Here is a 26,440-nt window from a genome sequence, read left to right as displayed (position 1 = left end):
GTTAGTAGTACTGGCTCTTACACACACACATTGGTTTTACAAGAATAAAATATGCATAGCTGTCGCTTACAGATTGTACTACACATAGTTTTACCTTTGACAACATATGCAGACTCTTAAAAAAAGAAAGTCCAAAACCTTATGTGCCATGGACCACTTTCATCCCACTCACTGCTTCCGTGAACAGAAGGAGGGTCTAAGTCAAAGGGGAGCATAGCGTGCTTCCTCACACTTTCTTTTTCATGCCAGACATTTTTGTCGATAGACGGGGGTTTGGTGGATGCAGGAAGGGGTGCGGGTGCCTCACCTACACAACGCACATGCAATCGATTTATTTCTATACTGGTCATGTTTTTGTGTGGACCGGGGGTTTTGGCGGATGCATGGTCTGGTACCGTAGTACCCCTGAACTAAAACCCTTTGTTAGAATTTGATCAACAAGCTCAATGACATTTTTTATTTATTTATTTTTTCTTTGCCTGCACATGCTGTCAAAGGTTAACACTCTAAGAAGTACAATCTTTTATAGACAGCAATGCATGTTTTGTTATTGAAATTAAATAAATTTATTTATTTTATTGCATAATTGTGAGCATCACCATCCCTCCCTAGGGAAGGGTAAAATATACTTTATTATAGGGAGGATATAAAAAGAGAGGGCAGTGTTACATCTATGTGAGGGGGAAGGGAACAGGGAAGAGGGAGTCAGGGTAGGAAAATGGAAAGGGTGGAGAAGAAGTGACTGGTTTAAAGTGAGAGTGAGATGTGATATTATAATTGTGTATATTGTGCTTATTGTCTGGTGACAAGTGCGGAGCTTTAGTATAATGGTGGTGGCCGTGACTATAGAGCGAAAGTGTGAGTGGTTATACCTAAAACTGGTATTTGGGATCATTGTGTCTAAGGTTAAGCCCAGTACGAGTTTATCCCCCAGCCCAAGGCATGTAAGTGCGTCCATGATCAAAGTTTGTGCAAGATCCGCTTCTGCGAACCCAGGCGCCGCCCCGGGCCCGAAGCAGCAGAAAGAGCAGGGGCCAACTACCTTCTTCATTTCTTATATAAATAATTTCAAGAATAGATTTGTTTTTAACTTTGAAATTGGGTGATAATGTATCTGTTTTTAATTGTTCTAGAATCTGTAATGTTTTCGTTTTGTAGCAATTGTTTGAACAAATCCGTCAGCTCTAGGTTACTCTTTCGTCACCAGCCATTACATTTTCTTTACGTCACAAGCCAAAATGTAAAAAAACATGAATAAATTGATATTAGTTAATTGGATTTATAATGCTCAATATACCTTTCCTAAGTCATTTTACAATATTTTTCACATATGGTCCATGTGGACACTAGAATCTCTAAAAAATTTTAAATAATTTTCTTCCTATTCATCCAAAATGTCAGGAAAATACTAATAAACGATGAAATTAGTAGTCACTGCAGACGCGATAGAGTTGAGGTGAGTGTGCCATCAGGTATAAAATTAATAAAACAAAAACACTTTGGTAGTTTTTGATGATCAAATAACAATCACATGTGTGCATGTTATAAAATGACTTACTGATAATGATTAAGCTTTTAACCGTATTTGTCAGTGATGTATAGTTGAGTTTTGTAAATAAAATTGTAAGTACTGTAACTTGCCAATGTGGTGAGTAGACTGGATGCCCTACATGACAAATGAGCTTTGAGGGTTAACGCAGAGCCCTGACTGGTTCTCAGGAAAAATGAGTAGGATCCTGTGGAGTGGTCATATTAAGACTTCAGACAACTTCAGGGTTCAATAAGCGTCTGTTTGCCTGCAGAATGTCAGGACTCCACCACTGCCTCGTGCTGCATAACTCTCCTGCTGTTACTGTATGTAGAGGATAGATATTGACTCTGGCTTCAGATTACCTCTCACGTATCACGGTCCTCAGACGCTACTTGTTGCAAAACTGTGAACTTGAATTTACAAAGGTTGAGGTTAAGAACAGATTGAATGAACATTGAACTGTACTGAAGGTTTGATCAACATTTAAGGTGGCATGATCATTTGTTTAATGTTCTAAAGAGTAAAGAATTGTACAACGAGACAGAGTGGCCTCATCCTACAAACAGGGACAGCTCAAAGAAACGACATCTAATCTGTTTGGCTGTTGATGAATTTTGTCACTTACAAATACTGTGACACTGACTATGCAAGTCATCTCTGAAACAGTACAGGGAAAAAAAGTAACTATATTTGTTACTTTATTCATCATCTTCTATCTATTTTCAATCCAAATCTCTTCCCAGATTAACATAATGTAATTTGAAATATTCTAAGTACTTTGGCAAATCGGTAATGGAGAAAATTAATAAAGGTGTTCGTTTTCCGTTTTTCGTTTTCTGTACCGAAGCAAAAGAGCTTGAATTTGAAAAACAAGGCGTTTTCTGTTTTTTCATTTTGGTTTTGGAAACAAATATCAAATAATTAGTGTTTTTTTTTGTTGTTGTTGTTTTTCATGTTTTTGTTACATAATGAAAAACGAATGAACGAATGATAGACGGATTGGGAATGAGTCATCAAATTGGAGTGAGGTGTTTGGACTCACCCTGCAGTAAGAAACTAGCAAATCACCCTCTAACTAATGATTGAGGGAATCAATGGGGAAAAAACACACTTTGGGCAAGTTTACGAAGCCCAAAAAGCACTTTTATGATGTTTAAAGCACAGAAAAGTCAATTTAGCTTAACATGGGCCCTTTAATATTACCTTCACTCTGAATGAAACTGGTGTTTGATTGTTATGTAGTAGGAATACGTCACATCACTAAGTTGAGTTTGCCCTATCGCACTTCAATTCAATTGAACTTTATTTGTATAGTGCAAATTACAACAATGCGCTTATAGTTTTTTTTTTTCAAGAACAAATTCTTTTGTTAGTAATATCCTTTTAAATTGTATTTTCTAAAGAGTCTCGGGGTCAGGTTTACTATGTGTAGTTAAAGGTGAAATGTAAAAAATAAAAATAAAGCTAGCAGTGTAGCCATTGGTCACCTAGCTATCAGCAGACTGGGCTCGTGGGTTCATAACTAGTAGCCGTTGCCAGGTCACACAGAGGAACTTCATATCGGGACACTTGGTGAATGACACTGACACAGCTTCCCTGATAAGAAAGGGCTCATCCTTCTCTAAAGCCTCACACACTGTGACACAGACCGGAGGAACTTGTCGGTCTGTTTGTCACCGGAACACGCCCGTGTCTGTCAGTCTCTGCGTGTGTCCGTCCACTTGTTGACTTCGCTACAGTTAAACCACAGCTGCTCTACTTAAGGTGACAACAAAAACAACATGGCACGTCGGCTGGTCGGACGAGAGTCCCTGGAAACAGAGACACAGAGGTGTGAGGAGAAGGGGACAACCTTAGTGCACACTAAGAAGAAGGGCTATGAAATCATCCGAAACCCGCTGCTCAACAAGGTAAGCGCGCGCACACACGGCTGTGAGTGTGTGTGTGTGTGAACTTCAACATAGTTTCAATGAACTCAACGCTGGACACTGCGCGCTGCCTTTAAGGACTGTGGGAAATTTAACTCCTCGGCTATTTCAGGCACAGTTATTGATAAAAGTGACATTTTGTAAATAAATAGTGTATTGTGACTACATGTTCACAGACAGAAGTGACAGGATACTGACACAGGCCTAACTGTTGGCTTGTAACCATTTTACATTGCAATGCATGTTTATATGAACTTCTGTGAGGGGCTCATATTGTGATTGTGATCAAATCCTGAAATATGTGTTAAACAGTTTTGCATATAGTTCACTATTTAACTGTAAAAACTGAAGTTTCATTGGAGTGGAACAAGTAAAGGTCTCATAGGCCTTAAGGTTTGGGTTTCCACTTTAGACAACATGGATATATTTAGGTTTAAAGGAACACACACACACATGGTCTACTGTTGGTATTCTTGTAACACATCTGACTTACAATGTAGCTTTTATTTTGATGTAGTTTGCTAAAAGTATTGGGGCTTGTTGATGCCTAGTTTTCAGACCATGCTGAGGTGATAAGCTTCACAACTCTTCTTCTTTGTAGAAAATCATGAGGCCAGAAGTTGTCGTCATTCATAGGGAAAAAAAAAAGTGTTTGGTAACACTTCCTCTCTTGAATTCAGTCATCACTGTTGCTTTGGTGCACAATGTGTTTTTTCTTCTTTTCATAAAACCTCCTGAACAATGAGCCTTTACTGACTCTGAGTGCTTCTGGTCTTTTCCTCTGGCTCGTGTGGAGGGTTCAGGCCTCTGAGGTCAGTCTGTAGCATCAGCTTCTCTGTCCATGGTGCTGACTGACCTTTGAAACAGCTCAGGGTCAATTTCATTACTTCATTACTACAGCGCAGAGTTGGCCTTTAAAGCTCATTTTCATTTGGTCCTTTTCTTCCATTTGAATGTGTTTGTTATCTCTCTGGGGCCACATGTGTTCAGGCCTATTCGATTTACCATATTCTACTGTTGTTTCCCTAAGCCAGAGATTCACAACCTTTTTCGGGTCGTGACCCCATTTTGATGTCACAAATGTCCGGTGGAACATTTGTGATATAGGCCGGAATAGTTCACAAAGTGACAAGATGTAGGTGTAGTAGAAAATGTGCTGTCCTCAGAAAAGTAAATACATTTTTAATTGTGATGTTGAATTAGAGAAGTAGAATGAATTGGGTTTATCATTGATATAAATGTCCTGTCAATGTTCTTGTGTGTATATATATATATATATATATATATATATATATATATATAAAAAGATCCATTTTTTTGCTGAGTCATTATGTACAATAACAGGACCTATAAAAGCCCATTTATCAGAGGTGTAAATGTCCTGATATATCCTACTCAGGTAGAAGTACTGTTACTTGATTGAAATTACAAATGAAGTACAAATAAGTCATACATAAAATACTCAAGTAAAAAGCTGCTCAATTAAATAGTACTCAAAGTGACAAGATGCACAACCTCAGATATTTTCTTTTCATACTACATTTTATAACTGAATTCATATTTGAGAAAGTTTAGGTATAGAAAACAGTTTGATATGCATTGTGTGTGATGTGTTAATTTGAAAAATATTAATAATAAATAAAATAATGTAAAAATTAAAATTTAGGAAATTTTTTTTTACCTAAGTTATTTTTTTTTCTTTACCAATTACTTGACATTTCAGGTGACCCCATTTTAATTCCAGGTGACTCCACATGGGGTCCTGACCCCAAGGTAGCAAAAAAAACACCTTAAGCGGTATGCAAAATAAACAATCATAGCTTATAGTGTGGTCAAACTATTGGATACAATCCTAGAGGGAGTCAGGCATTCAGAACCCATTCATCTTTATTTGGAATGACACTGAAATATTAGACTGGGTTAAAAAAAAATTGATTGTCCTGTGAATGGCCCAATATTGATTCACAAAATCATTTAATAATCTTTTCTACCGTGTGTAATGCAGTGCTGTAGGTTTAATTTTGAATGAATGTAAACATTAATATTTTTAATACTGCACCAAGTTAGTTACTTTCTACTATTTACAGCAGTAAATATCTGAGAATGTTTTCCATATTCAAGTAAAACTGGTACTGGGACTGAAATATCTATAACCAAATCGCAAATCAGTACTTTCACTTTAACACCTATTTACTATCTTTGCTTTAAATCATAAACAAATTATTATATTCCAAATGAGCAGTTAAGCTGAAATCACGCAACATTACGTTACAAGAAATTGGATGTCTGCTAAACACTCAGCCACCTGTCTTATGGGGAAAATACCATGGAAATGCATGATGTGGTCCTAAAACATGTAAGTGAGGGTTTAGGTATTTCTGTGTCTTGTTGGTGCCTGATTTTAAATAGAGAGAGAGCTTTATCCTTGTGATGAACAAATGCATTTGCTTTAACGCCTATTCAAATCGTACACACATTTACAAAGCACAGTCCAAAACATGGTTGTGGAAATCTTTCTGTTTATATTCTCCCTAGAGCTGGGCGATATGGCCTTTTATAAATACCGCGATATTTTTAGGCCATGTCACGATACACGATATATATCTCAATATTTTGCATTACCCTTGAATTAACACTTTGATGCACAAAATCACACCAGTATGATGATTCTATATGTCTACATTAAAACATTCTTGATCATACTGCATTAATATATGCCAATTTTAAACTTTCATGCAAAAAAGGGGATATCACAACTAAGTCAAAGTTGACATAACTGTATTTATTAAACAGTGAGTGGCTCAAACATAAAATTGTCAACAGAAAGTGCACGTTCTGTGCAAAATTGTCACAGAGACATTTCAAAACAAGACATTAGTGCAGGATGCAACTCACATGGCATTTCAAAACACAAACTTAAAGTGCACTTTTTGTACATAATGCCACTACAATATTTTAAAACAAATAGTGCCCTTTTGTGCATGTTGTCATTAAGATGACATTTCAAAACAACACTAAATTTAAGTGCACCTTTTGTGCATAATGCCACTAAGATATTTAAAAAAAGAAAAAAAAAAGTCCGCGAGTTTAACGGTATGGTCATTTTCAACACCGCACAGACTACAAGCTGCGATATATCGAGTATATTCGATATATCGCCCAGCCCTAATTCTCCCTGCACAATGAAATTGGATGTCTTTTCACAATAAAAGCCAGATAACTGTCACAGGCGTTAGAATGCAGTTGATGGGGCTGTCAGCCTGGGCTGCTGATAAGGTCGTCACTACAGTTCAGTAGGCTGGTATCAGTCAGGGTGGAGAACCGGTAGTAGCCCTGAGGCCTGTTTGGCAGTGATGCAACTCCTAAGAACACTGCATGCTGGACATCCACCCTGTGTGATTATTTATGTGTAGTAGAAGATGTGCCGGGAAAAGTAAACACGTTTTTGAGGAGTGGCTTGAGTTGGGGTTATCATTGATTTAAATGTCCTGTCAATGGTTACTTTGGAAGTTTGATTAAGTAGAGCATGCTGTTATTGAAAAAAACATTCTGCAGAGTCATCATCACATACAATTAATAGGACTTAAAAGCTCATTTTTCAATGGGCTTTAAAAAAAGACTAAGATGCTTTCAGTACTAGAGTTTAGGAGTCTAAGATTTGAGCTTTCCCATAGAAGCAATTAAAAGTCTTCCTTGGTAAAATGAACAAGAGAGAAAATATTTAGTTGCTGTGCTAAGCAGTTTTGGAGAGGGTGGATTAACGTGTTGCAATATTGAGTCATTTTGTTTCATTTCTGCTACTTAAAATGAAATTTGAACCACTTAACCGCTGCTCTGTTGAAATGACTCTTTATGGGAGAATATGCTTTCACTTTTATGCAATAAACAGTGTTAACAGGATTTAGTGACCGTAACAAAATTATTGCTCAGCCATCACTGAGTGCTTGCCAAAAGCTGCTGCTTTTTCCCTTGCCTGTTGAAAACTACCATTGAGTTTTTGTTGCAGGTAACATAATTCTTCAGATAACATCAGCACACATCCTGATTTTAAAAGTTTGTTTTCTTCTTTTAGACCAACAGGAGGGCTGTTTACCAAAAGGTCAGTCTGTAGGCCTATAAGTACTCCCCACCCCCCACCAGTTCTGAAGCTTACTTTAGTTAACTGTTTAACATCTCAATATACACCCCTGGGGTCCTGAATGGACCATGTGTACAACAGGGCAGTGAGAGAAGCTAGATATGCTGATCCAAAGTCATCTGCTCTCATTAGAGGTCTGCCACCCAATGTCCTACACTCTGCTTTACCAGTTTAATCAAGATGTATGTTTAGTAGGGGTGTAATGATACACAAAAATCACGGTTCGATACATACCTCGGTTTTGAGGTCACGGTTTGGTTCATTTTTGGTACAGTATGGAACAAAATGCAAAACATAAATTTGCTTGTTGTTTATTCGAAACTTTAGTAAACCAACATTGCATTTAACATTATACAGAATATGAAAATAAAGTAAAAAAAAAAAAAAAAAACTTTACAATTGTAAAGTGCTGCCTGGTAATAATAATATTCTCAAACAAAAAATACATAAAATATTATAAAAAAATAAGCTCTTCACAGCTTTTTAACAGCTTTTATCTGCTGCTATAAAGACTCTGATGGCAGTTGTTATAGTTTTGGCCAGATCTGAATTGCTAGGCAGAGGTTGCTTGAATGTCAAAGTCGGCTGCGTTTGCACTAAGGACGTTTTCTTTCTTGTCACCGTGATATTCGCACTCGGGTGGTGCCGTTTCAAGTGAGTTAGCATGTTTGTTGTGTTCCCGGAAACGTACCCGATCTCAGCTGAACAATGTCGGCACACTGCCCTTGTTTTATCCACTGGGTTTCTTCTGTTGCAGTATTTCAGCCGGAAGCCAAAGTGTTCCCAAGCAGGAGACTTTAGCGACAGGGGAGGGTCCTCCAGCTCTGGTTTCTCGCTAGCTTTAGCCATGACGTACGGGCTGCACATGGAGCTGCAGGTGGAAGTAAACACACATAAATTCCGTTCCGTTCCGGAAACTCACCCGTGCACAACCCTGTACCCGAACCGAACGTCCTGTACCGAAACGGTTCAACACAAATACATGTATTGTTACACCATTAATGTTTAGCTGGATTTCAAACTCATGGGCAATAAGAATTCAGGGCTTACATTTACACATTAAAAACATTACCTAAGTTGCCTATTTGGTGCAATGATGTTTGTTTTTTCTCTGCAAAAGTTTCAAATGCTCTTTGTGTGGTTGATATTATGCATGAAAGTTTAAGTAATTTTAATGACAAATATGATTTGTGTTATTTATAGTCAGAAATTGTTTTTTTGTTGTATTAGACAATATAATAGGAAAGTTATATCCCGATATTGTCCTATAAGTTCGACATTTCTGATATCCAATACTAATAGAACCCCACCCCACCCTCAGCCTAATTTTAGGTCACATCATATATCTCCATGGAAATAACAGGTTCAGACTACTTTTGATTTAATTTAATGTGATATAATATGACTTTATGTATTCCACAAATAAACATAATCCCTACAAAAAAAAATACTTGTTAAAATTTTTGGCATAGAAAAAGTGACATTCGTTTTTGATACGTTTTCTCAAACAGCAACACTTCTCAGTTTTTTTTTTTTTATATATATATTGATGGAAGAACCCATAAGTCTTATTTGTCAAACAATATTGCGTTTGATTGGCAAACAATGGCTATGACATCAGTGGGCCGATTATTTTGCCCATCTCAAGTTAAAAAAGCATTTTAGATCAGGAAGACACATGTTTCTGTTTCATGTCTGTTTTATGTTTTACTTGCTGCAAGGACTCGGTATGTACATGGCAAAGGTCTTGCATGATTGACTGACTTGAATGAAAATACAGCACACTTTTATAGTGGATGAGAAATCCTGCACCCAGTTAACAGTCAGGCCGTTTGCAAAACCAGTCCTGTGACTTGCTATCACTGATTTTCAGCCTGATTTGAAGTTGCTGCCTATCCTTTGATTTCCTGTTCTTCTGGGTCTGCAGCTGGTTTTACAAGTTCATGTATAAGCATGCAAATCTCCATCACTGACAACGATTAGATACGCACCTTGATACACTACCAGCGATACATTGAAGCCCATGACGATACGATGCAATATGATTCACTCCTGTTCCCGGTTCGATAAATTTAATATTGATTTGATGGCGTTTCAATTTTACACAATGCGATTCAACATGATGCAAAGAAACTCTACCAAACTTTTAAATAGAAAACTATAATATTTGCTATTGCTGGCCTGTGTCGCACTGCATTAGCTTAGCATTAGCATACATTTGCATTAGCATTGGTATTAGCTAGAATTAGCATTCACTAGCATTAACATTAGCATTAGCTAGCATTGGCATAGCAACATATCATTAGCATTAGCTAGTATAAGCATTACCCTAGCATTAACCTAGTATTAGCACTAACCTAGCATTAGCATGAAGCTAGCAATAGCATTAGCCTAGCGATAGCATTAACCTAGCATTGGCTTTAACCTAGCATTAGTCCTAACTTAGCAATAGCTAAGCATTAACCTAGCAATAGCTGAACATTAGCATTAAGGTTGAAAAAGGTTGAAAGAAGTTGTGGATTCAGCATACAGTTATTCAGAGTTTAATAATGTGTCCATCAGCTCCAAGTCGAAACAAGGGTTAGTTTTTGTGCAGCTAGTGGAGCCATCCATTCTCATTCATGTCCAGAAACCAAGTGTAAGCAAATTATAGGAGAAGTGAGGAAATGACTGCTAAAGCAGCTTGGCAGCTAGACACAGATAGGCCTCTATGACCCCATGCAGTAGCGTGTTGTTGCCCTTCTTTGGTTTTCTGCGAGCCCTTGGGGGATGAGCTGTGTTTACCTCTCCGAGCTGGCCCTCCTCACATCCAGTCGAGCACCAGTCACTGCACAACCTGCTAATTGATGCTGAGGGACCCGGTGCTGAAAGCAGCCTGTCCTCGCGCCTCAAGTCGCTAGGCTTCCATTTTCTACCAACCTCACACCAGTGTATGTGCAGGTGGTGTGTTGACCCCAACACACATCCATACAAAGCTGCACCACTTTAGTTCACGCTACCTCCACCCTCCCAGAGCTGGAACCGGATATTATAGGTGTGTGTTGTGTGCATGTACTGTGCAATAAAGAGATGAAGTGGGGGCAAGAGGTGCAGAAAGGCTCCTCTGTAAGGCTGAAGAGAGTGCTGGCCACGGTCCACAGAAGTCCTCTGTCTTTGCTTGATCATGACTTAATGAGGCATCTGTGTGAATCCTGGCCCTCAGTGGCTGGTTCCGCCTGCTACTGCCTGGAAAAACAACAAGTTCTTTAAAAAGGCTTTTACTACCCAATCAGGAGTTTTTACACAAACTTTGAACTAAGCTATTGGTGTATAGATATCCAGCAAGTTCTTATTCACAAAGTATCGTTGCAAAGTCTATAACGTGCACAGTCTTGCTGTTTGATGTCGTCATTCACAGTAACATAACTTTCGCACTGTGCCTAACACCAATTACATGGACAATAAGGTTTCCGAAAAGGACCTTTTCTTTGTTGTTATTTGCCGTGGAATTTTGTGTGTTATGTGGATTCATGTTTTAAAGAAAGACATTTGCCAATTCAACAGTTTTTTCAGCAAACATGAGCCTCGGTAGCCTGTGTCACAGGCACAACAGCCTGGCTCCTCCTCCTTTAGCTGGCCAACAGTATGGTCACGCACTGCTGTGGGATGACATCCCATCTTTCAGCCAGACAGAGATGACAATTTAATACATTGTCTGATTATAGGTTTTTCATATTTATAAATAAAAAAAAATAGGAAAACTTTCATGCCCTTTCCCTAAATATAGCTAGATTTATTAAAAAGAAAAAAACAAATAAGTCTAACTATGTACTGATTGTAAAGTTAAGTGCGGGCGGTTGCCCCAAACCTTGTCTGTAATAGCTTGGTAACATCATTTTGAGTATGTACTACATTTGTGTTCTTCTACAACTCTGCACAACAGCAATGGCAGATATAGGTCAAAGTTTTGTTTAAAGGTGGAGTCTGCAGTCCTGTTCAGAAACAGTTTTTGTTATACTGGGTTAAATATTAATAAAGATAATAATAATACATTGGATTTGGATATAGTGCTTTATCATAGATATTCAGGGGTGGATTCACAGAGATATGAAATAAAGGGTGGTAATTCAGTTGCTTCCCTAAAAAAAAAAATGATGCAGTTTCCTCAAGTGCTGCGCGGAATTCACTAAGATTTTAGCAAATATTAGTGCACGAGCAGAACTGGTGCAGACCGCCCTTATTTAAATGAGCGTTTTGCTCGTTTAATGTGGAGACGTCAGTACACACAAGCACACTGAAAATTGAGGCAGACAGACTTCTCTGTCTGCTGCACAAACATTTAATAATGTAGAAAACTAAATAAACAAATAAAATGTTTTTTTTTTTTTTTAAACATTTTAAAAACCAAAATATGTTTTTTCCCCCTAATTTAATGTGGGTGCTCCGTCAGGACCTGTAACTTTGCTCTGATCAGTCCATGAGAAAAAGGCAGATTTGGACAGAAACCACCCTAACCCTAACCATCCTTGATCTACCATTGATTTGAGTTAATGTAGTTACACAGTCTGACAATCAGTCTGCATTATTTGAAGATGATCTACTGACCATAATCCAGTAGGTCTGAGCAGCGCTGTGCCACGCACCCTCACATATGTGACCATTGCGCCATCAGTGATCACCACTGCGTAAATTACGCATCTGACCCACTGATTCTGGCCTGACATCAACATGACACAAGACTTTGACGGTCAAAATATGGCGAGAAAGACATAGACTGGAGCAGAGCGTCCGCAGCTACATCGATCCATGGTCATATCCATATATCCATCTCTGCACACAGCGACCCTCTGAACCGCAGCCGACGGGGCCACACACCCAGCTTTTATTTCTTTCTCTCTCATACACACACTCAGTTGTACTATTTTTCCATGCTAAAACAATCACTACAGTCCCAGATTTCATGAGTCGCATTGTGTCCCCTGCATTAATTTATTTGCATTTCCTCCTCCCATATTTTTGCTCCCCCTGGGAGATCCGCCTCCTAAACATATTCATTAGAGGGAAACACGCTAAATGGAATGAGCGAGCATTCTGATGCGCTGAAGATGCGCAGTCATGATTCCCTTGGCTTTGTACTCCTTATCAGCACGTAAAGTGATGTTTGCACACGTTTTAATACCACTAAACCTTTTGTGAATCTGCCCCTCAAAGCGTTTTACAGAATTATGGCATTATTCTTTCACTCCAGACTTAGTGGTGGTAAGCTACTATTGAAGCCACAGCTGCCCTGGGGCAGACTGACGGAAGCGAGGCTGCCATAGTGCCATTGGCCCCTCTGACCACCACCAACACTCACTCACACACTACATTCATACTAGGCAACGTGGGTGAAGTGTCTTGCCCAAGGACACAATGACAGATACCACTGGAGCGACTGTCCCCCACTGTGGCACCTGGAATTCCTAGTGATCTCCCATCCAACTAACTAACCAGGCCCAGATCTGCTTAGCTTCCGAGATCTAATGAAATGACAGGCTGGTATGGCCACAGTAAATAGTCCTTCTATCTTCAGAGTAGACAATACATTATGTATTCAGAAAAATTAACAAAAAAAAAATCTGACCTCTGTCGTTGTAGTTGGAATCCTGTGAAAACTAACCAATCTCTGCCATTCGGTCTGAATGAAAAAAAACCAAACAGTCTTTATGTCTTTTCCTGTTCACACCCCCTCTGGCCCCCCCCTTTCACTTCTCCTAGCATAGGGAGAAGGAATAGTGGGTGGAGCTCAGAGCTCCAACATTACGGACTGTACCTTTAATACTTGAGGTACCTTGAGAAATTTGTCTTACACATTCAAATATTAAACTTCAATATGACCTCATCAATCTAAAGACTGGGTGGTGGTCAATGTTTCTGATTATTATGAACTGCCAAAAGACACAAATTAAGACAATAATTTTACCACATGTTGACATGACTATTAAAGCAGGTGTTGTTTATGTTGAAGCTAAGTTTTCACTATAAAAAGGCAGCTTTGCTAAACATTGCTCCCTAAAGACATCACAAAAAATTAAAAGCTGATTTTCAAAAAGATTGTTAAATGATCAAATGTATAATTCTAAATAAGCAAACAAAAATGATTTAGTTTCTAGCAAATGCATGCAACTTTAAAACAGTGTGATGCTGGAAAGCATTTTATTCTTGATTTCTCTGTTTAGGCTAGAATGTCATCAGTGGTTGTGTGTTATTGGTTTTTTAAAAGTGTATGTTGGGTCATATTGATAGCCATATAACTGGACTCAGTGTAACTGAGCATGAGACAAACCTTTCTTTGTTCAGACGTTATTAAAATCAGCCCCACTTGTCAATGTATTTCACAAGGAGCACCAGTAAACTCTGGGAATGTCTGTGAGTGTCACATATCCACGTATGTGTATGTGTGTGTGTGTGTGTGTGTGATCCAGGTGTGGCCAGGTGTTTCAGGACCACCTCACGCATTACTGGTGACCAGACATTCCTCTAATCGACTGAAGTGTATCGGCTAGACAGGGAAAGAGTGCACCTTCGTTCCTCGTGCTAGTGACCCATCTGCTAACTTTTGCACACATGGACGCACGTGCACACACACTATAGACCAGTGTTTCTCAAATGTGGGTACGTGCTGGCACTACAGGGGGTACTTGAGAGAGAGGAAAATTAACAAATAACATTAAAAATATGGAGTTTTATAATGTTTATTTTTAGTTAGAAATGATCATTATACTAACTATTACCAGCAACTCAAAACGACAACAAAAAGCCACATAATAAGAAAAAAAATATACTGAATAATAAAAATAACAGAAAAAATGCACCAAAATAACAAAGAAACATACAAAATGACATAAGAAACAACTAAACGACACCAAAAACACACACAATGAGATAGAATAATTTAAATAATACCAACACACGAAAGCACTCAAAAAAAGAGAAAATATAATGAATAATTAAAAGAACAGACAAACAACAAAATACACAAAATGACACCAAAAACACACAAAATGATCTTGATTATAACATGAACTGAAAATACAAGGGTCAGTCTTGGTCCGACACCAGGAGGGAGTGACAGGTAATTATAAAATCTATTCAGGAGGCACTACATACAGTTTCATTCTACTTATTTACAAAGTGAGATTCTTTAAACTATGTATCATCACCCATTCATCCATCATTGTGCTCCCATTGTTTTTTCATCGAATTCTAAGTAAAATGTTGTAGTCGGACAAAGGGAGTACTTGGATTTAGAAATAAGAGAAAGGGGTACTTGAGCCAAAAAAGTTTGAGAACCACTGCTATAGACAAGCATGTGAGGGTACCCTGCAGTCCCACAAGGGCTGTTAAAAGGTTCTCTACAGAGCCGTATAGAGAGAGAGTTGCAACAACTCTGTTCACTCCAATGGTTCGTTTTTTACAGCAATGGCGGTCCATGGAGCCTCACAGTCGTTCCTGGAAGTGGTCAGTTGACTGTTGCAGCGCAATGACGCTAGTCAGCTTAGACATTTTGTGATGCACTTTTGAACGGTAAGATGTTTAAAGCAGAACTAAGTAACTTTTTCACCCTAACAAATCTCATAGTCCCTGTGAGGGTATTACAAGTGTTTATGGGGTGATTGGGGGGTCTTTCATCTCTCCCTGCCGTCTCGGGCCAGAAAACAGCAACTTTCCCTGCATCCGACTCTGTGGCAGACGTACTGCTTCACGGCAGCCCAATACAAACTAATGCACACGGTTGTCTACAAATTTACTTTTCACAAACTTATATCATGGCAGAGCCAGCAAAAAAAAGGCAAAGACCTTTGTCCAAGGAACTGAGCAACTCCATCCATCTATCCATCCATCTATCTTCAGAGCCGCTTTGTCAGCACACAAACACACCACACACATTTCCACACTCCCTTCCATATTACTCCCACATCATTCATTTATTTTACTTGTGTCTCTTCCTCATACTGTTCACATGGGACTATATGTGTGAAAGCACCCTTAATGTCTGTTGTATTAGGATTTTTCACTGACCGGTTGCTACCGTCTTGGGAGACCAAAGGTGCGCTGTGGGGTGGGTCAGGCGGTGAGGGGTGTGGACTTTTTACGACAGTGACATAAACAAAAGGGACCCTTAGAGGGAGCACTAAGAGCTATGTTACTTAGTTCTGCTTTAAATAATCATATTGGATATCATTATTATTGTTATCAGTGTATCTAATAACAATTTGAGTCTACATGAATCACGTGACGGTCAAGCCTTTCGAACTTCCGCTGTCGCAACTCTCTCTCTCTAAACGGCTCTGGTTCTCTCCACTTGGCCCAATTAAACTGTGTAATGTTCATTCAACCTCAAACACATGGAATGACACACACACGTACCTGATGCTGAAGTTATCCATCACATCACACGACCTCCTTAACTTCTCTGTGTTATGTTTGACGGGGTGTCTTCATTCAAGTGAAGACATGGTAGAAGCCATCAGAGGGAGGCTGCCTGGGCCTCAACGCCTGCCTATGAAGCACATCTCAAGCATCGAGCCTCTTTTAACCTGTCGCTTCCAGCTCTTCCTGTCTTCAATGCTGCTTTTGTCCGTTATGTTGAAGAGATAGAGGGTCTTGTCATTCCTTAACAAAGATGCGTCTGAGAGAAGTTAAAGCTAGTATTTTGTTTCAGCCCTCTACTATGTGCTGATAAAAGACCAAGAGTGTTATTCCTAAGATTGGGAGATGGCTATCATAATGACTGAGTGACTGACAGCTTCTATGAAGTTGATGAATAAGCAGAAGATTGGGTGTCATTGGGTCAAACACACAGCTGTGTTCATTGAAATGCTGAACAATAATCAGTTCATCCACTGTGATACAGTATGTATAGATCAGGGTTAGTTTGTATTTTGCAATGACGTACAGAATATCTTTAGATCACAAACATGCAATGTGTGTTTTGTGTCAGAGAATATATGAAATAATTATGGTTTAAAGGTTATCACTGTTACCATTTTTTTTGTTTTATTTTAAGTAGCATTTTATTTTATTGTTTCATATTTTCATGAATGTAAACTGCATTCTAGACAATAGTTACTGCCTCTGTCACAACTGTGACTTCAACATATTCTTATCCCTGCTTAGATGACATTGTGAACAAGTTGTATAGGAAACAGAAAATGTAATAATACATAGAGTTGCAAGAAGTTAATAGATACCCTTCATTTTAGAATAATGCAGGGTGTCTAGTTATGTCTCGCCTATCTGTGTAGATGGATGGTTACAGTGGTTTTCAATGACACTCATTATAGTCTTAGAAAAAAAAGTTGGCAAACTGGCTCTAATGGCTATTTATCAACTAGATATACAACTGAGTAACACATCAAACGAAATGTCACAAATAAGTAGTGATGGCCAAAACCAACATTTTCTTTTTGATCAAACACGTCAATGTTTTTTAATCAAAGTTTCAATTGTACTATTGCCCATCTAAAATTAGAAGTAAAACAGATTCTTTATTTTTAAGATAAAACAAATCATCTGTGTTTAGTAACACATTGCAGTTGAAATGATCACATTAAATGATCAAGGCCTCTTAAGACTGAACAAAGATTGATTATTACATCTTAACCCACTTTCAGTATCACCCAATTCATTACATACGCCACGGAGATAATGCTTTCATAGGTGTTTTTTGTTTGTCTGTTAGCAGGATGACGACAAAAGTACTTAACGGATTTGGACAACATTTTACCAAAGACGGACCTTAGGCCGTCCATTATATTTTGGAGGGGGTCCGGATCAATATCCTGATTTTGGATTAGTATGAAAAACAAAAAAATCCTATCTCGTTTATATATTATATTTATATCTCAGTTCATAATTGACCGATCTTTATGAAATATGACTCAGTCATATTGGGTTGATTCCTCAATTACCCCACTGAGTTTCATCCAGGTCAGATCTGGATTGGCCATTTCATCGCATTTTTTTGAAAAAAATGGGTGAACCCATAAATTTGGACCTACTGTACTGTTTTTAATGGGGATTGAAATTTCTTCCAAGCCTTTAAAGTATGAATGATTATGGTACTATGATCAGGATCACTGATCGAGATAACTGCCAATATCTGACAAAGAGGAGATTTGGTGTTTGGTGGAGGTTTGTACTCTCCAAGTGCTCTTGTGTTTAAAGCTTTTATTGTACCATTCATCCATCCATGCCTTGTGGATTCTTGTTAGTTAGAGACTCCAATAAACCTAACACACTCACCATGCCAATATATCGAGGGTGGGTGATATATCGAGATTCAAGATATATCGAGTTTTCTATTTTGGCGATATAGAAAACTACAATAATGCAGATATACATATATATATATATATATATCTGCAATATATCGCCCAGCCCTAATTCCTACATTATAAAACAGCTTAAATGAAAACGTAAATGGGTATATGAAGCACATTTGTTTATTTAATATACTTACAGTTCATATACAAGTCAACACATTGCATTATTAATTTCATGTTGCTTGTCTTTAAGTGAGACATTTACATTTTATTTTCATTACATATTTTTATTTTATTTCTCATGCTCACTCATGCGGTTCTCTGGTATTCACTAATGACTTATTAGACACATTTGTTGCAGACTTTACATCCTTTAGCACTTTTTGGAAGGAGGGATTTTGTAGCACTTGTTATTGGCTGATTTTTCATGGTGACTTACTTTGTTTCTTTCCCCGTAGGAGACGCTAAAATCTCAGTTAATAATCTCTTACATAATGTCTAGCTGTGTCCCATCCTCCTGCTGCTCTTTAAGAAGGTAAACTCTCTGTCCCATTTTCCAAGGTATTCACACAAGATCTTTTTTTTTTCGCCGGAACGTCTTCTTAAATCCATCCATGTCTCTTCTGACTGATCTGATCTGACTAATCTCGCGAGAACTGCCACCTGAAATGATCTTGGTTAGTGACAGTGTTCAGTTTGGAGAGGCAGAGGATTGTTTTTTATTTATTTATCTTTTAATTATTACTACATTATATTACGAGATATTTATGCCAAAAATACTAATACGGGACGATGGCTGGAAAGAGGTGTAAAATATCAAATAAAAATACGGGAGTTTCCCGGCCAAAACAGAATACTTGACAGGTTGGGCGATTGAGTGAGGATAAAAGGTGGAGGGGTGGGCGAATGCTTCGTGTGTGGGGAATGGAAGCTACCAACTGTGCAGCTGGAAAGGGGTGCGGCATGTAAATGTGTTACGTATTTTGTCATTAAATGATTGTAAAATACATCACACATCAACATAGGAAGTTTTAAATTAAATGTTTTGAAATTTTTGTTTATATAATATTGAGGGGGTTGAATTAGTTAGGTTTAATTTTGGGGGGGGGGGGGGGGTTGTAAGTTTTGTAACCCCCCTATGCACCCCGTATTTTACACCAAGTTTGATGAATCTGCAATGAAAAGAGAAAAACGGTAAAATACAACATTTGCATGAGATGCAAATGTTAATCTATTTAGACTAGTATCCATCCATCCTTCATCTATGTAATTCCCTGAAACAAGGACCAAAGAATAGTTATTAATGTTACCACGATACTGAGAGTCTAGTGTCAAATGTAGCTAGAGATAAAAGACCACTCTCAGTTTGTTTTGCTAAACTACACTTTAATCCATTTATTTTTGTACATCTCTCACCAATGTCGCATTACTAGAAATAGCTCAATTACTACACACAACACTTCTAAAAATGTGTGTTTTTTCAATGGGCTTCTCGTTGGCATTTTTTAAACTTAAAACTACATTTTTAAATGTAGGAACAAGTTCAGTCGTATCTGGATTGCCACTGTGATGGTGTATTTTCAGAAACAGCTGCTCAGTAGATATCCTAGTGAACATAAATGTCTGTCATCATTGAAACCAGTACTGAAAAACAGGAAATCGAATTTCAGTAAGCCTGTGTGTGTGTTGGCTTCAGTGTATATGATTTATGATGCTTGATCAGTAGTCACAGAGAGCATAGAGGCCAGTGGACCGAGTCTTTGTTGTTGTTTCTGGGCACTGAAGTGACTCAAAGGGTTATTTTGAGACTGGTTCTAAAAGGGGATTGGCTATGTGTGGGCCCACAAGAGATTAGCTGGACATTTGTACTCAATGAAAAAAGTTCACCCACACTGTACAACACTGGGTTGTGTGCATGTATGTCAGCAAGTAACTTATTTTGTGTGCATTTTTCACATGACTCAGCTCTCAAGGAAGACTTTGTTGTTGCTTCAGAAAAAGATTATTTAAAGAAGTTTCAAACCAAAGGTGTCAAATCCTATTCAGATGCTTGAACATGTCTGCTTTACAGCACTACCAACAACCAACAGTGCTTGAATTCAGGATTTGATGCAGATTATCTAAAGGCTTTGGACGTTTTCCTGCCAATGCTCAGACTCCTAAGGGACCAGGACCGTTAAGTATAAAAAGAACCTTCCTCATGGGAACCTGATGTGTTTGAAGAGTCCTACATGTCTTCAACCTCCACCTACTTTAAGACTGCCCACCCTGAGTCAACAGCGGCTTGGTTTTCAAGGCTGTTTGACCAACAAGCGTGGCAGTACTTTCACAAGTTGACACCTCTTGATTTAGAGTGCCACGCATTCATGTATTTGCTCAGGATAAGGAATTTAGCTGGTTGATTCTTTGAGCCACTCTCAGACCTCAGGGGTTGTTAGGTGGATACCATGACTCATGAGAGTGAAAAGTGGATCAGAGGCAGATTTTTTTTTCTACTAACCGAAAGCAGAATTTGACTTGTGATTTTAGGGAAAGCTAGTGGAGCTAGTACAAAAGTATTTGCACCAGTATTATATTTAATTATAAATGTTCTCAGTGTTTTCATCATAGAGATACGTTTGAACATGCAGTGGCAATTCTGTGGAAATGTACTGAAAAAGTCAAGCAAAGTATAACACAATTGAAAGGGAACCCCCAACATTGTTCGACCTCATAATCAAATATTTATCAACACACAAAAATGACCCCACAAACCGTGACACCATAGTGGCAGAGAAATACATACCTGTCAATTTTGTCATGTTAGTCATTAATAAAGTAAAAAAGTAAGTAAGAAATAATGTTGCCTATATTTCAGTGACGTGCCATCAGGGTAGGCAAGGTAGGCAGTGCCTACCCAAGGGTGAATTGATATTTTGATTATTTGTTTTAATTATAATTTTTATATATTTATTTTTTTAATTATCTTATAATTATAAATTATTTATTTTTCCATTTCCAATAGCCTACAGCACCTATAAGTTTGAAAGTGTCCGCATTTTGTGCGTTTCATTGCCCAAATTACTAAACAGCGCTATTTCCTGGAACAGCTGCACAGAATCTTTTTTTTTTTCACTCCACTGTAAGGCAGAGGGAGGCCTCGCCCCCTTCCAAAAGCACGTTGCTGCTCTGCCTCCGTTCCCATTGCGTGTTTTAACGTGTTTGCGCATGCGCAGTCAGGTCCCCAAGATGACAACCATTTAAGTGCAAAGGCAGTGTAGAGAGCTGCCTTAGCACGTAACCGCGCTATGCTAAATGTTATACGTAAGTTCACAGTGCATTAGTGAATTGACATCATGTGACCGCTGCTGCTACATTCTCTAGCTAGTGGGTGGGATAACACTACAGTCATGATGACAGCGCTAGAGACATTAGAGAAACTTTGTTTTGAGGAAAAACGACAGCTTTTAAAAGATGTGAGATCAACACCTGAGCTACCAGACCTCCAGCAAAAATAAGGTCAGAAAATGTTTCATACTTTTCACAGTGAATGGAACAAAAGGAAGGATTGACTTTGTGGATGCTCCTCACTGAGGCTGTTCTAACTTGTTGATGTCATCTTCTTCGTGTTTCTGTGTTTCCAACACAAACTGCCGTGTCATGAGATATATCTTGTTGGGCGAGTATGGAGGCTATATAAAATAATTGTTTATGTTTCTTTAATGGTGTTTATGATGTTGATTTTGTTAGATGGCTAAATACTTGTTCATGTGGATCTTGTTGGGTTTTTTCTTTCTTATTATGAAATTTATATTTTGATAAGCGCATTGAGTTGACTTTGTTGGAAATTGCTTTATACAAATAAAATTGATTTGAATTGAATTAACACTTGACAGCAGAAACATATGAAATTGTCATTGGTGGTCTCGATTTGCAACGTGCCTACCCAACCCTAGTGGTCACGGCACGTCACTGCTATATTTTATAATGCATGCCAAATGCCATAATGTTAAAGCCTTTATTTGAACAACACAATGCTGTAATTATTGACTTCTAGGATACTTCATTCACTGTGTGACAGACCTACTAGCTTTTGTTCCTTTCCAGCTGCGGTGTATTTTCTACCCACAGAGATCTCAGTGCAGTCTGTGAAGGTCATCAGTCTGTTGCATCCATAATACAGACAATCAGTCAGTATCTGATTCATACACATGCCCAGACAGATGGTTAGTTTAGACACGGATCATACCGTGTCTCGATCATGGGAGCAAACCAGAGCACAGAGAGGAAAACCACGGAGTTTCCAAATTCACCCCAGGTGTCCTAAGCTTGGATTTTCATTATTAAGTTCTGCTTCTCTAATCTCTAAAATAGAGATAACCTTGCCTAAAGCTTATTAATTGTGTTCAAACAAATCATCACTTCAGTTTATTTTATTTGCCATCATTTTGCTTTCAGCCTGACCTACCCTGTTGCTTATCTTTAACTGCAGAAATGTTGAGAAAGAAAACATTTGTTTTGGTTGTTTTTTGACTAATGACCAAATTTGTTCAGGAACAAAAGTGCACTCAGAGAACTGAAATGGCACATTTGTTTGGAGGTATTGGTTAGAAATAGCTGAGTCAGGTTGTAAGATTCTGAACGGGAGAGCAACAGGAGCTGATGTGCGCAGTTTCTGTTTATTCTTCTGAGAGGAAGGGATGGATTTAACGCTTTGCCTGACATTTTACAGGAAACACATAGAGGGGCACCTGACCCTGTGCTTTAAAACTCTACAGGCTTTGGACACAATAGAAAACCACATTATACTTTGGCTGCACTTTGAACGTGAACATATTGTAAAGCAAGTGCTTTTGTAGAGAAAAACAATGAAACGGAACCATCACTGAGCTTCATATTCAGAGCCTCACCCCCATTCTTTCCTATTCAATACTGCATGTTACCGAACACTCAGCAACATGTGACCTTTGGCATAAATGCACCTTTATCTTTACTGCATACACAGATTTAAGGTAATCAATGAGATATATTTGCTGCGACAGGCCATAAAGGCAAACATTTATTAAACTCACTAGCACCTTTAACAGGGACTTTGCAGCCCTTACAGTTACAGGTTATTTCCACCCCACTTTTTGAATGAACAGGTTTAATGACCCATGCATTCCTCCAGGTTCCTGCACAGAGTGAAAATTAGACGTGTCCTATAAATTCAAACAATCCTGTAGGAAGTATTAACAATAATAGATAAAAGATGACAGCATTGACAAATGAGATTTAGTAAAGAAGCACATGGTTTGTTTTTGTCCTGAATGACTGCACTGAAGTGAATTTATTTATTGGTGTTAATCTTTTTTTTTTTTGTGACCAACATAAATGCAGATGTTACTTTTGATTAATGGCAATTAATTACATTATGTGAATTTGTAGACATCATCAATTTGTTGCATAGAAATTCTGAAACATTTATTAAGGTGAAAGATGTAATAATTTATTTTGTTATCACAAAAAAACACACTGAAGAATGTAGTGTGAACTATGCAGTCTTTAAAGTTTTGGGCTTTGTTAGAAGTCCAGCATAACGTGGATGGCTGTTCATCATAGGAATGGGATCCACACAAGGTTCCTGCTGCTTAACAGAAGGTTTTCCTTGCCGCCATGATGAATTCATGTTGGGTGTGGGATACATATGTATGTGTATATACGTATACTGTATATGCATATGTTTGTATCCATAAAATGAAGAGTCCGTCCTTAAGACTGCTCTACTGTAAAGTGTCTTGAGATACCATTAGTTATGATTTTGCGCTATACAAATAAAAGATTGATTGATTGATTGATTGAAGTCTGTCTGTTTTAGCAAAAGTATTACTTATTTTAAGAATAACCAAGATGGTCCATTAAAATAAGGGGAAAAACAATCTTAAATTAAACATTTAAAAAAATTCCATGTCAATATGAGAGAACTGCTGAATAAATTTGAACTTTAAAAATTCAAATCTGTTCAGACACTTGCTCATGTGCGTTTCTTTTCTAAACTTTGGGAAAATCATCCTTTATACCTTTAAGGGAAACTCTAAGATGTCTTTTTAATTCCATCTCATCTCAAATTGAGCTGCTGCAGTGAGTGACGAGTACGTGACTGTGAGCATGTTTACTTCGTCTAACCTAAAGTTTCTCTACTTCTCCGTCCTTCAAAAAGGGAACCGTATCTTAAATCAGATTGTGTTGAAAATGTTCTTTCGTGCAGTTGAGTATCACGACAAAATTAAAAAACAAATACTGGATTTTTAAATGGATTTAATACAAAGTTAGATTATATACAGTTTAGATATGCTCATGGTTTATTGATTGACACGTTTAAAAAAAGATTTCAAGAGTTTTGAGCTAAAAGCCTTTTCCAGCACAAGAATGATCTCAGCACAACCTCAAATATCTTAAGTTTGAAACTGAATCTGAGACAAAATTTCAGATGACTGACAAATTACTGCTGCTGAGGTGGTTTCTCCTTCTTCCATCTATTTTCTCTACCCATAATATTCACTTTGGGGGTTTTGTGGATGGAGCTTTTTCATGTATACTGATGATATCCCAGGGCCTAGTTACACTCATACAGCCATGTCATTGCAGCTGTGCAGTCGATGTCTCTGTTCAAGGGTGTGTGTCCTTCTAACATGCATGGTGTTTCCACTTGTTTGCTGGTTTCCATAGAATAGTGTGACTGCCATAACCATTGGGAACAATGATGGCAGTGATGCAGCAAAGAGCGCTTTCTCAAAATGAGGAAATGCATTCCTGTGAAGTGTGGGTCAACTAAGAATCTGGTTTTGGGTTACCACAAATCTTGTTGAAATTCCATTTCAGAAACTTAAGACTTTTCACGGGCATAACATTTAAATGATAGACATTGGCACTGCTTAGAGTTCACACCCCCCGCAGATTTGGAGTTTGTGCTGTCAAGCTTACAGTATTTGCTTATCTATTTATGAGCAAGGAAGATAAATAGTTTATGCTGGCCAAAGGAGAGTTTGAGGGAATTGGTGTCTTGATGGATTTTAATTCCATTGTTTATATTGGATTTCAGCCAATCAAGTCCTAATCTTTATCCAGATTCATGGTTGGAGTTCATTCACACAAGAAGGAGCAATGTTGTGCAAATGAATGCATTCATTATACTGTTTAGTTACTCATTCTTTCTTTCCACCCTTATTTCATTTATCACACGGAAACCGAATTTCTTACTTCAAGGAAGATGTAGAATAACATTTTCATATTTATATTTAAACAGGGTACACACATAAAGATTTTCTAAATCTGTGTAGATATTTTATCTGTTACAGACACATGAAGATAAAAAAAATCAGACATAACATTTTTGATCGTAGTGCATGTGATTTGCTCCAATAATCTTAACACAGCATATATAACAATTCTGTCCCATCACAGATCTTTCTCCAAGCCAGAAATCACGTATGATCAAATTAAATCTAACATCGTCATCTAATGCTGCGTTCCAAGGTACTCAGAATTTCTGATCTCCTACTTGAAAAAGTGACTTGGAACGCCACAAGAAGCTGTAGCTCCTACTAGGTAATAATATAGTGGTCATCATTGTGCTGTTGCTAAACTAAAAATTTCTACTTGCTATTGCCGATTTCCTATAGTTGCCTGGAACGCAGCATTACATGTTCCAGTCAGCTCACTTCTTCATTATCTGCATTCTGTTCCACATCACAAATCATGTGATCATAACTCAGGAGTCGTCGGCTTTCCCTATAATTTTGGTCTTAAGTATTGAACAGGTTTAATAATTAGAATTGTCAATTGTCGCGAGCCCGACCCGTTTCAGCGCTGATTATTGGGACAAATTCACTTTTAACACACCTCAGACCACAGGATGATCTTATAGGATAAATTTATAAAACAATAAATAATCTGGCGTTTGCTGTCCTTGATTGGGAAGGTGGATAATCGAGACAAAAAATGGTAGATTATCTGTATATTTGAAGCCTGCTTTAGTCAGTTTGCCACCTTTGCTAAATAAATTAAAACTTGAAACTTAACAACTGCCTTTATCTCCTTATACCCATTCCTGGATCATAATCAAATACAAATACTGTATGTATATTTTTGTTTAACCTTGCATGGTGATGAGTGAAGGAATGTGGAGTTTACTTTGGTTTCCTGAGTTCAAACAGTTCAAATGATTTGTAAGAAGGTTATAAGAAGAAAATATATTACCGGTAATTAAAAAAAAAAGATTGACAATTTAAATAAAATAATAAGAATCTGTATTTTAGCTAATATTGAAAGGAGTTAAGTGCATCATTACATCCCAATCTTTGATTTAAGTTTTGTTTTTTTAAATCGGAACGTTCGTTGAGTGTATCCTTACACCCCTATCTATCATACATCTAAAAATGAGAACATGTAAATAAGATACGCTTACAAAATGTTAACTTCGAGTTTCTGTTTTAAGTATTAAGAAAATCAGTTTTGAAGTTTCAGGCCTTTAAACACATTCACAGCAGCCAGGTAAAGGACATTAACAAAAGACCAACATTTGCAATGCCTTCTGTTA

The 26,440-nt window shown here is 37.8% G+C and overlaps 1 protein-coding gene across 1 annotated transcript in view; it reads left to right on the top strand.

The window, feature by feature from the left end:
* Positions 1 to 3,023: 3,023 nt before the first annotated feature.
* Positions 3,024 to 26,440, top strand: part of me1 (malic enzyme 1, NADP(+)-dependent, cytosolic) — a 94,584-nt gene continuing 71,167 nt past the window's right edge. Inside the window, exon 1 of the mRNA XM_028471635.1 lies at positions 3,024 to 3,441. Within this exon, the coding sequence (XP_028327436.1) occupies positions 3,313 to 3,441 (129 nt within the window). The 5' untranslated portion in view covers positions 3,024 to 3,312. The remainder of the gene's footprint in view (positions 3,442 to 26,440) is intronic.

This window comes from Gouania willdenowi, chromosome 16, assembly GCF_900634775.1.
Source record: "Gouania willdenowi chromosome 16, fGouWil2.1, whole genome shotgun sequence".
NCBI classification, from domain to species: domain Eukaryota; kingdom Metazoa; phylum Chordata; class Actinopteri; order Blenniiformes; family Gobiesocidae; genus Gouania; species Gouania willdenowi.
Note: the sequence above shows the minus strand (reverse complement) of the source record. Positions and strands in the feature narration are given on the sequence as shown.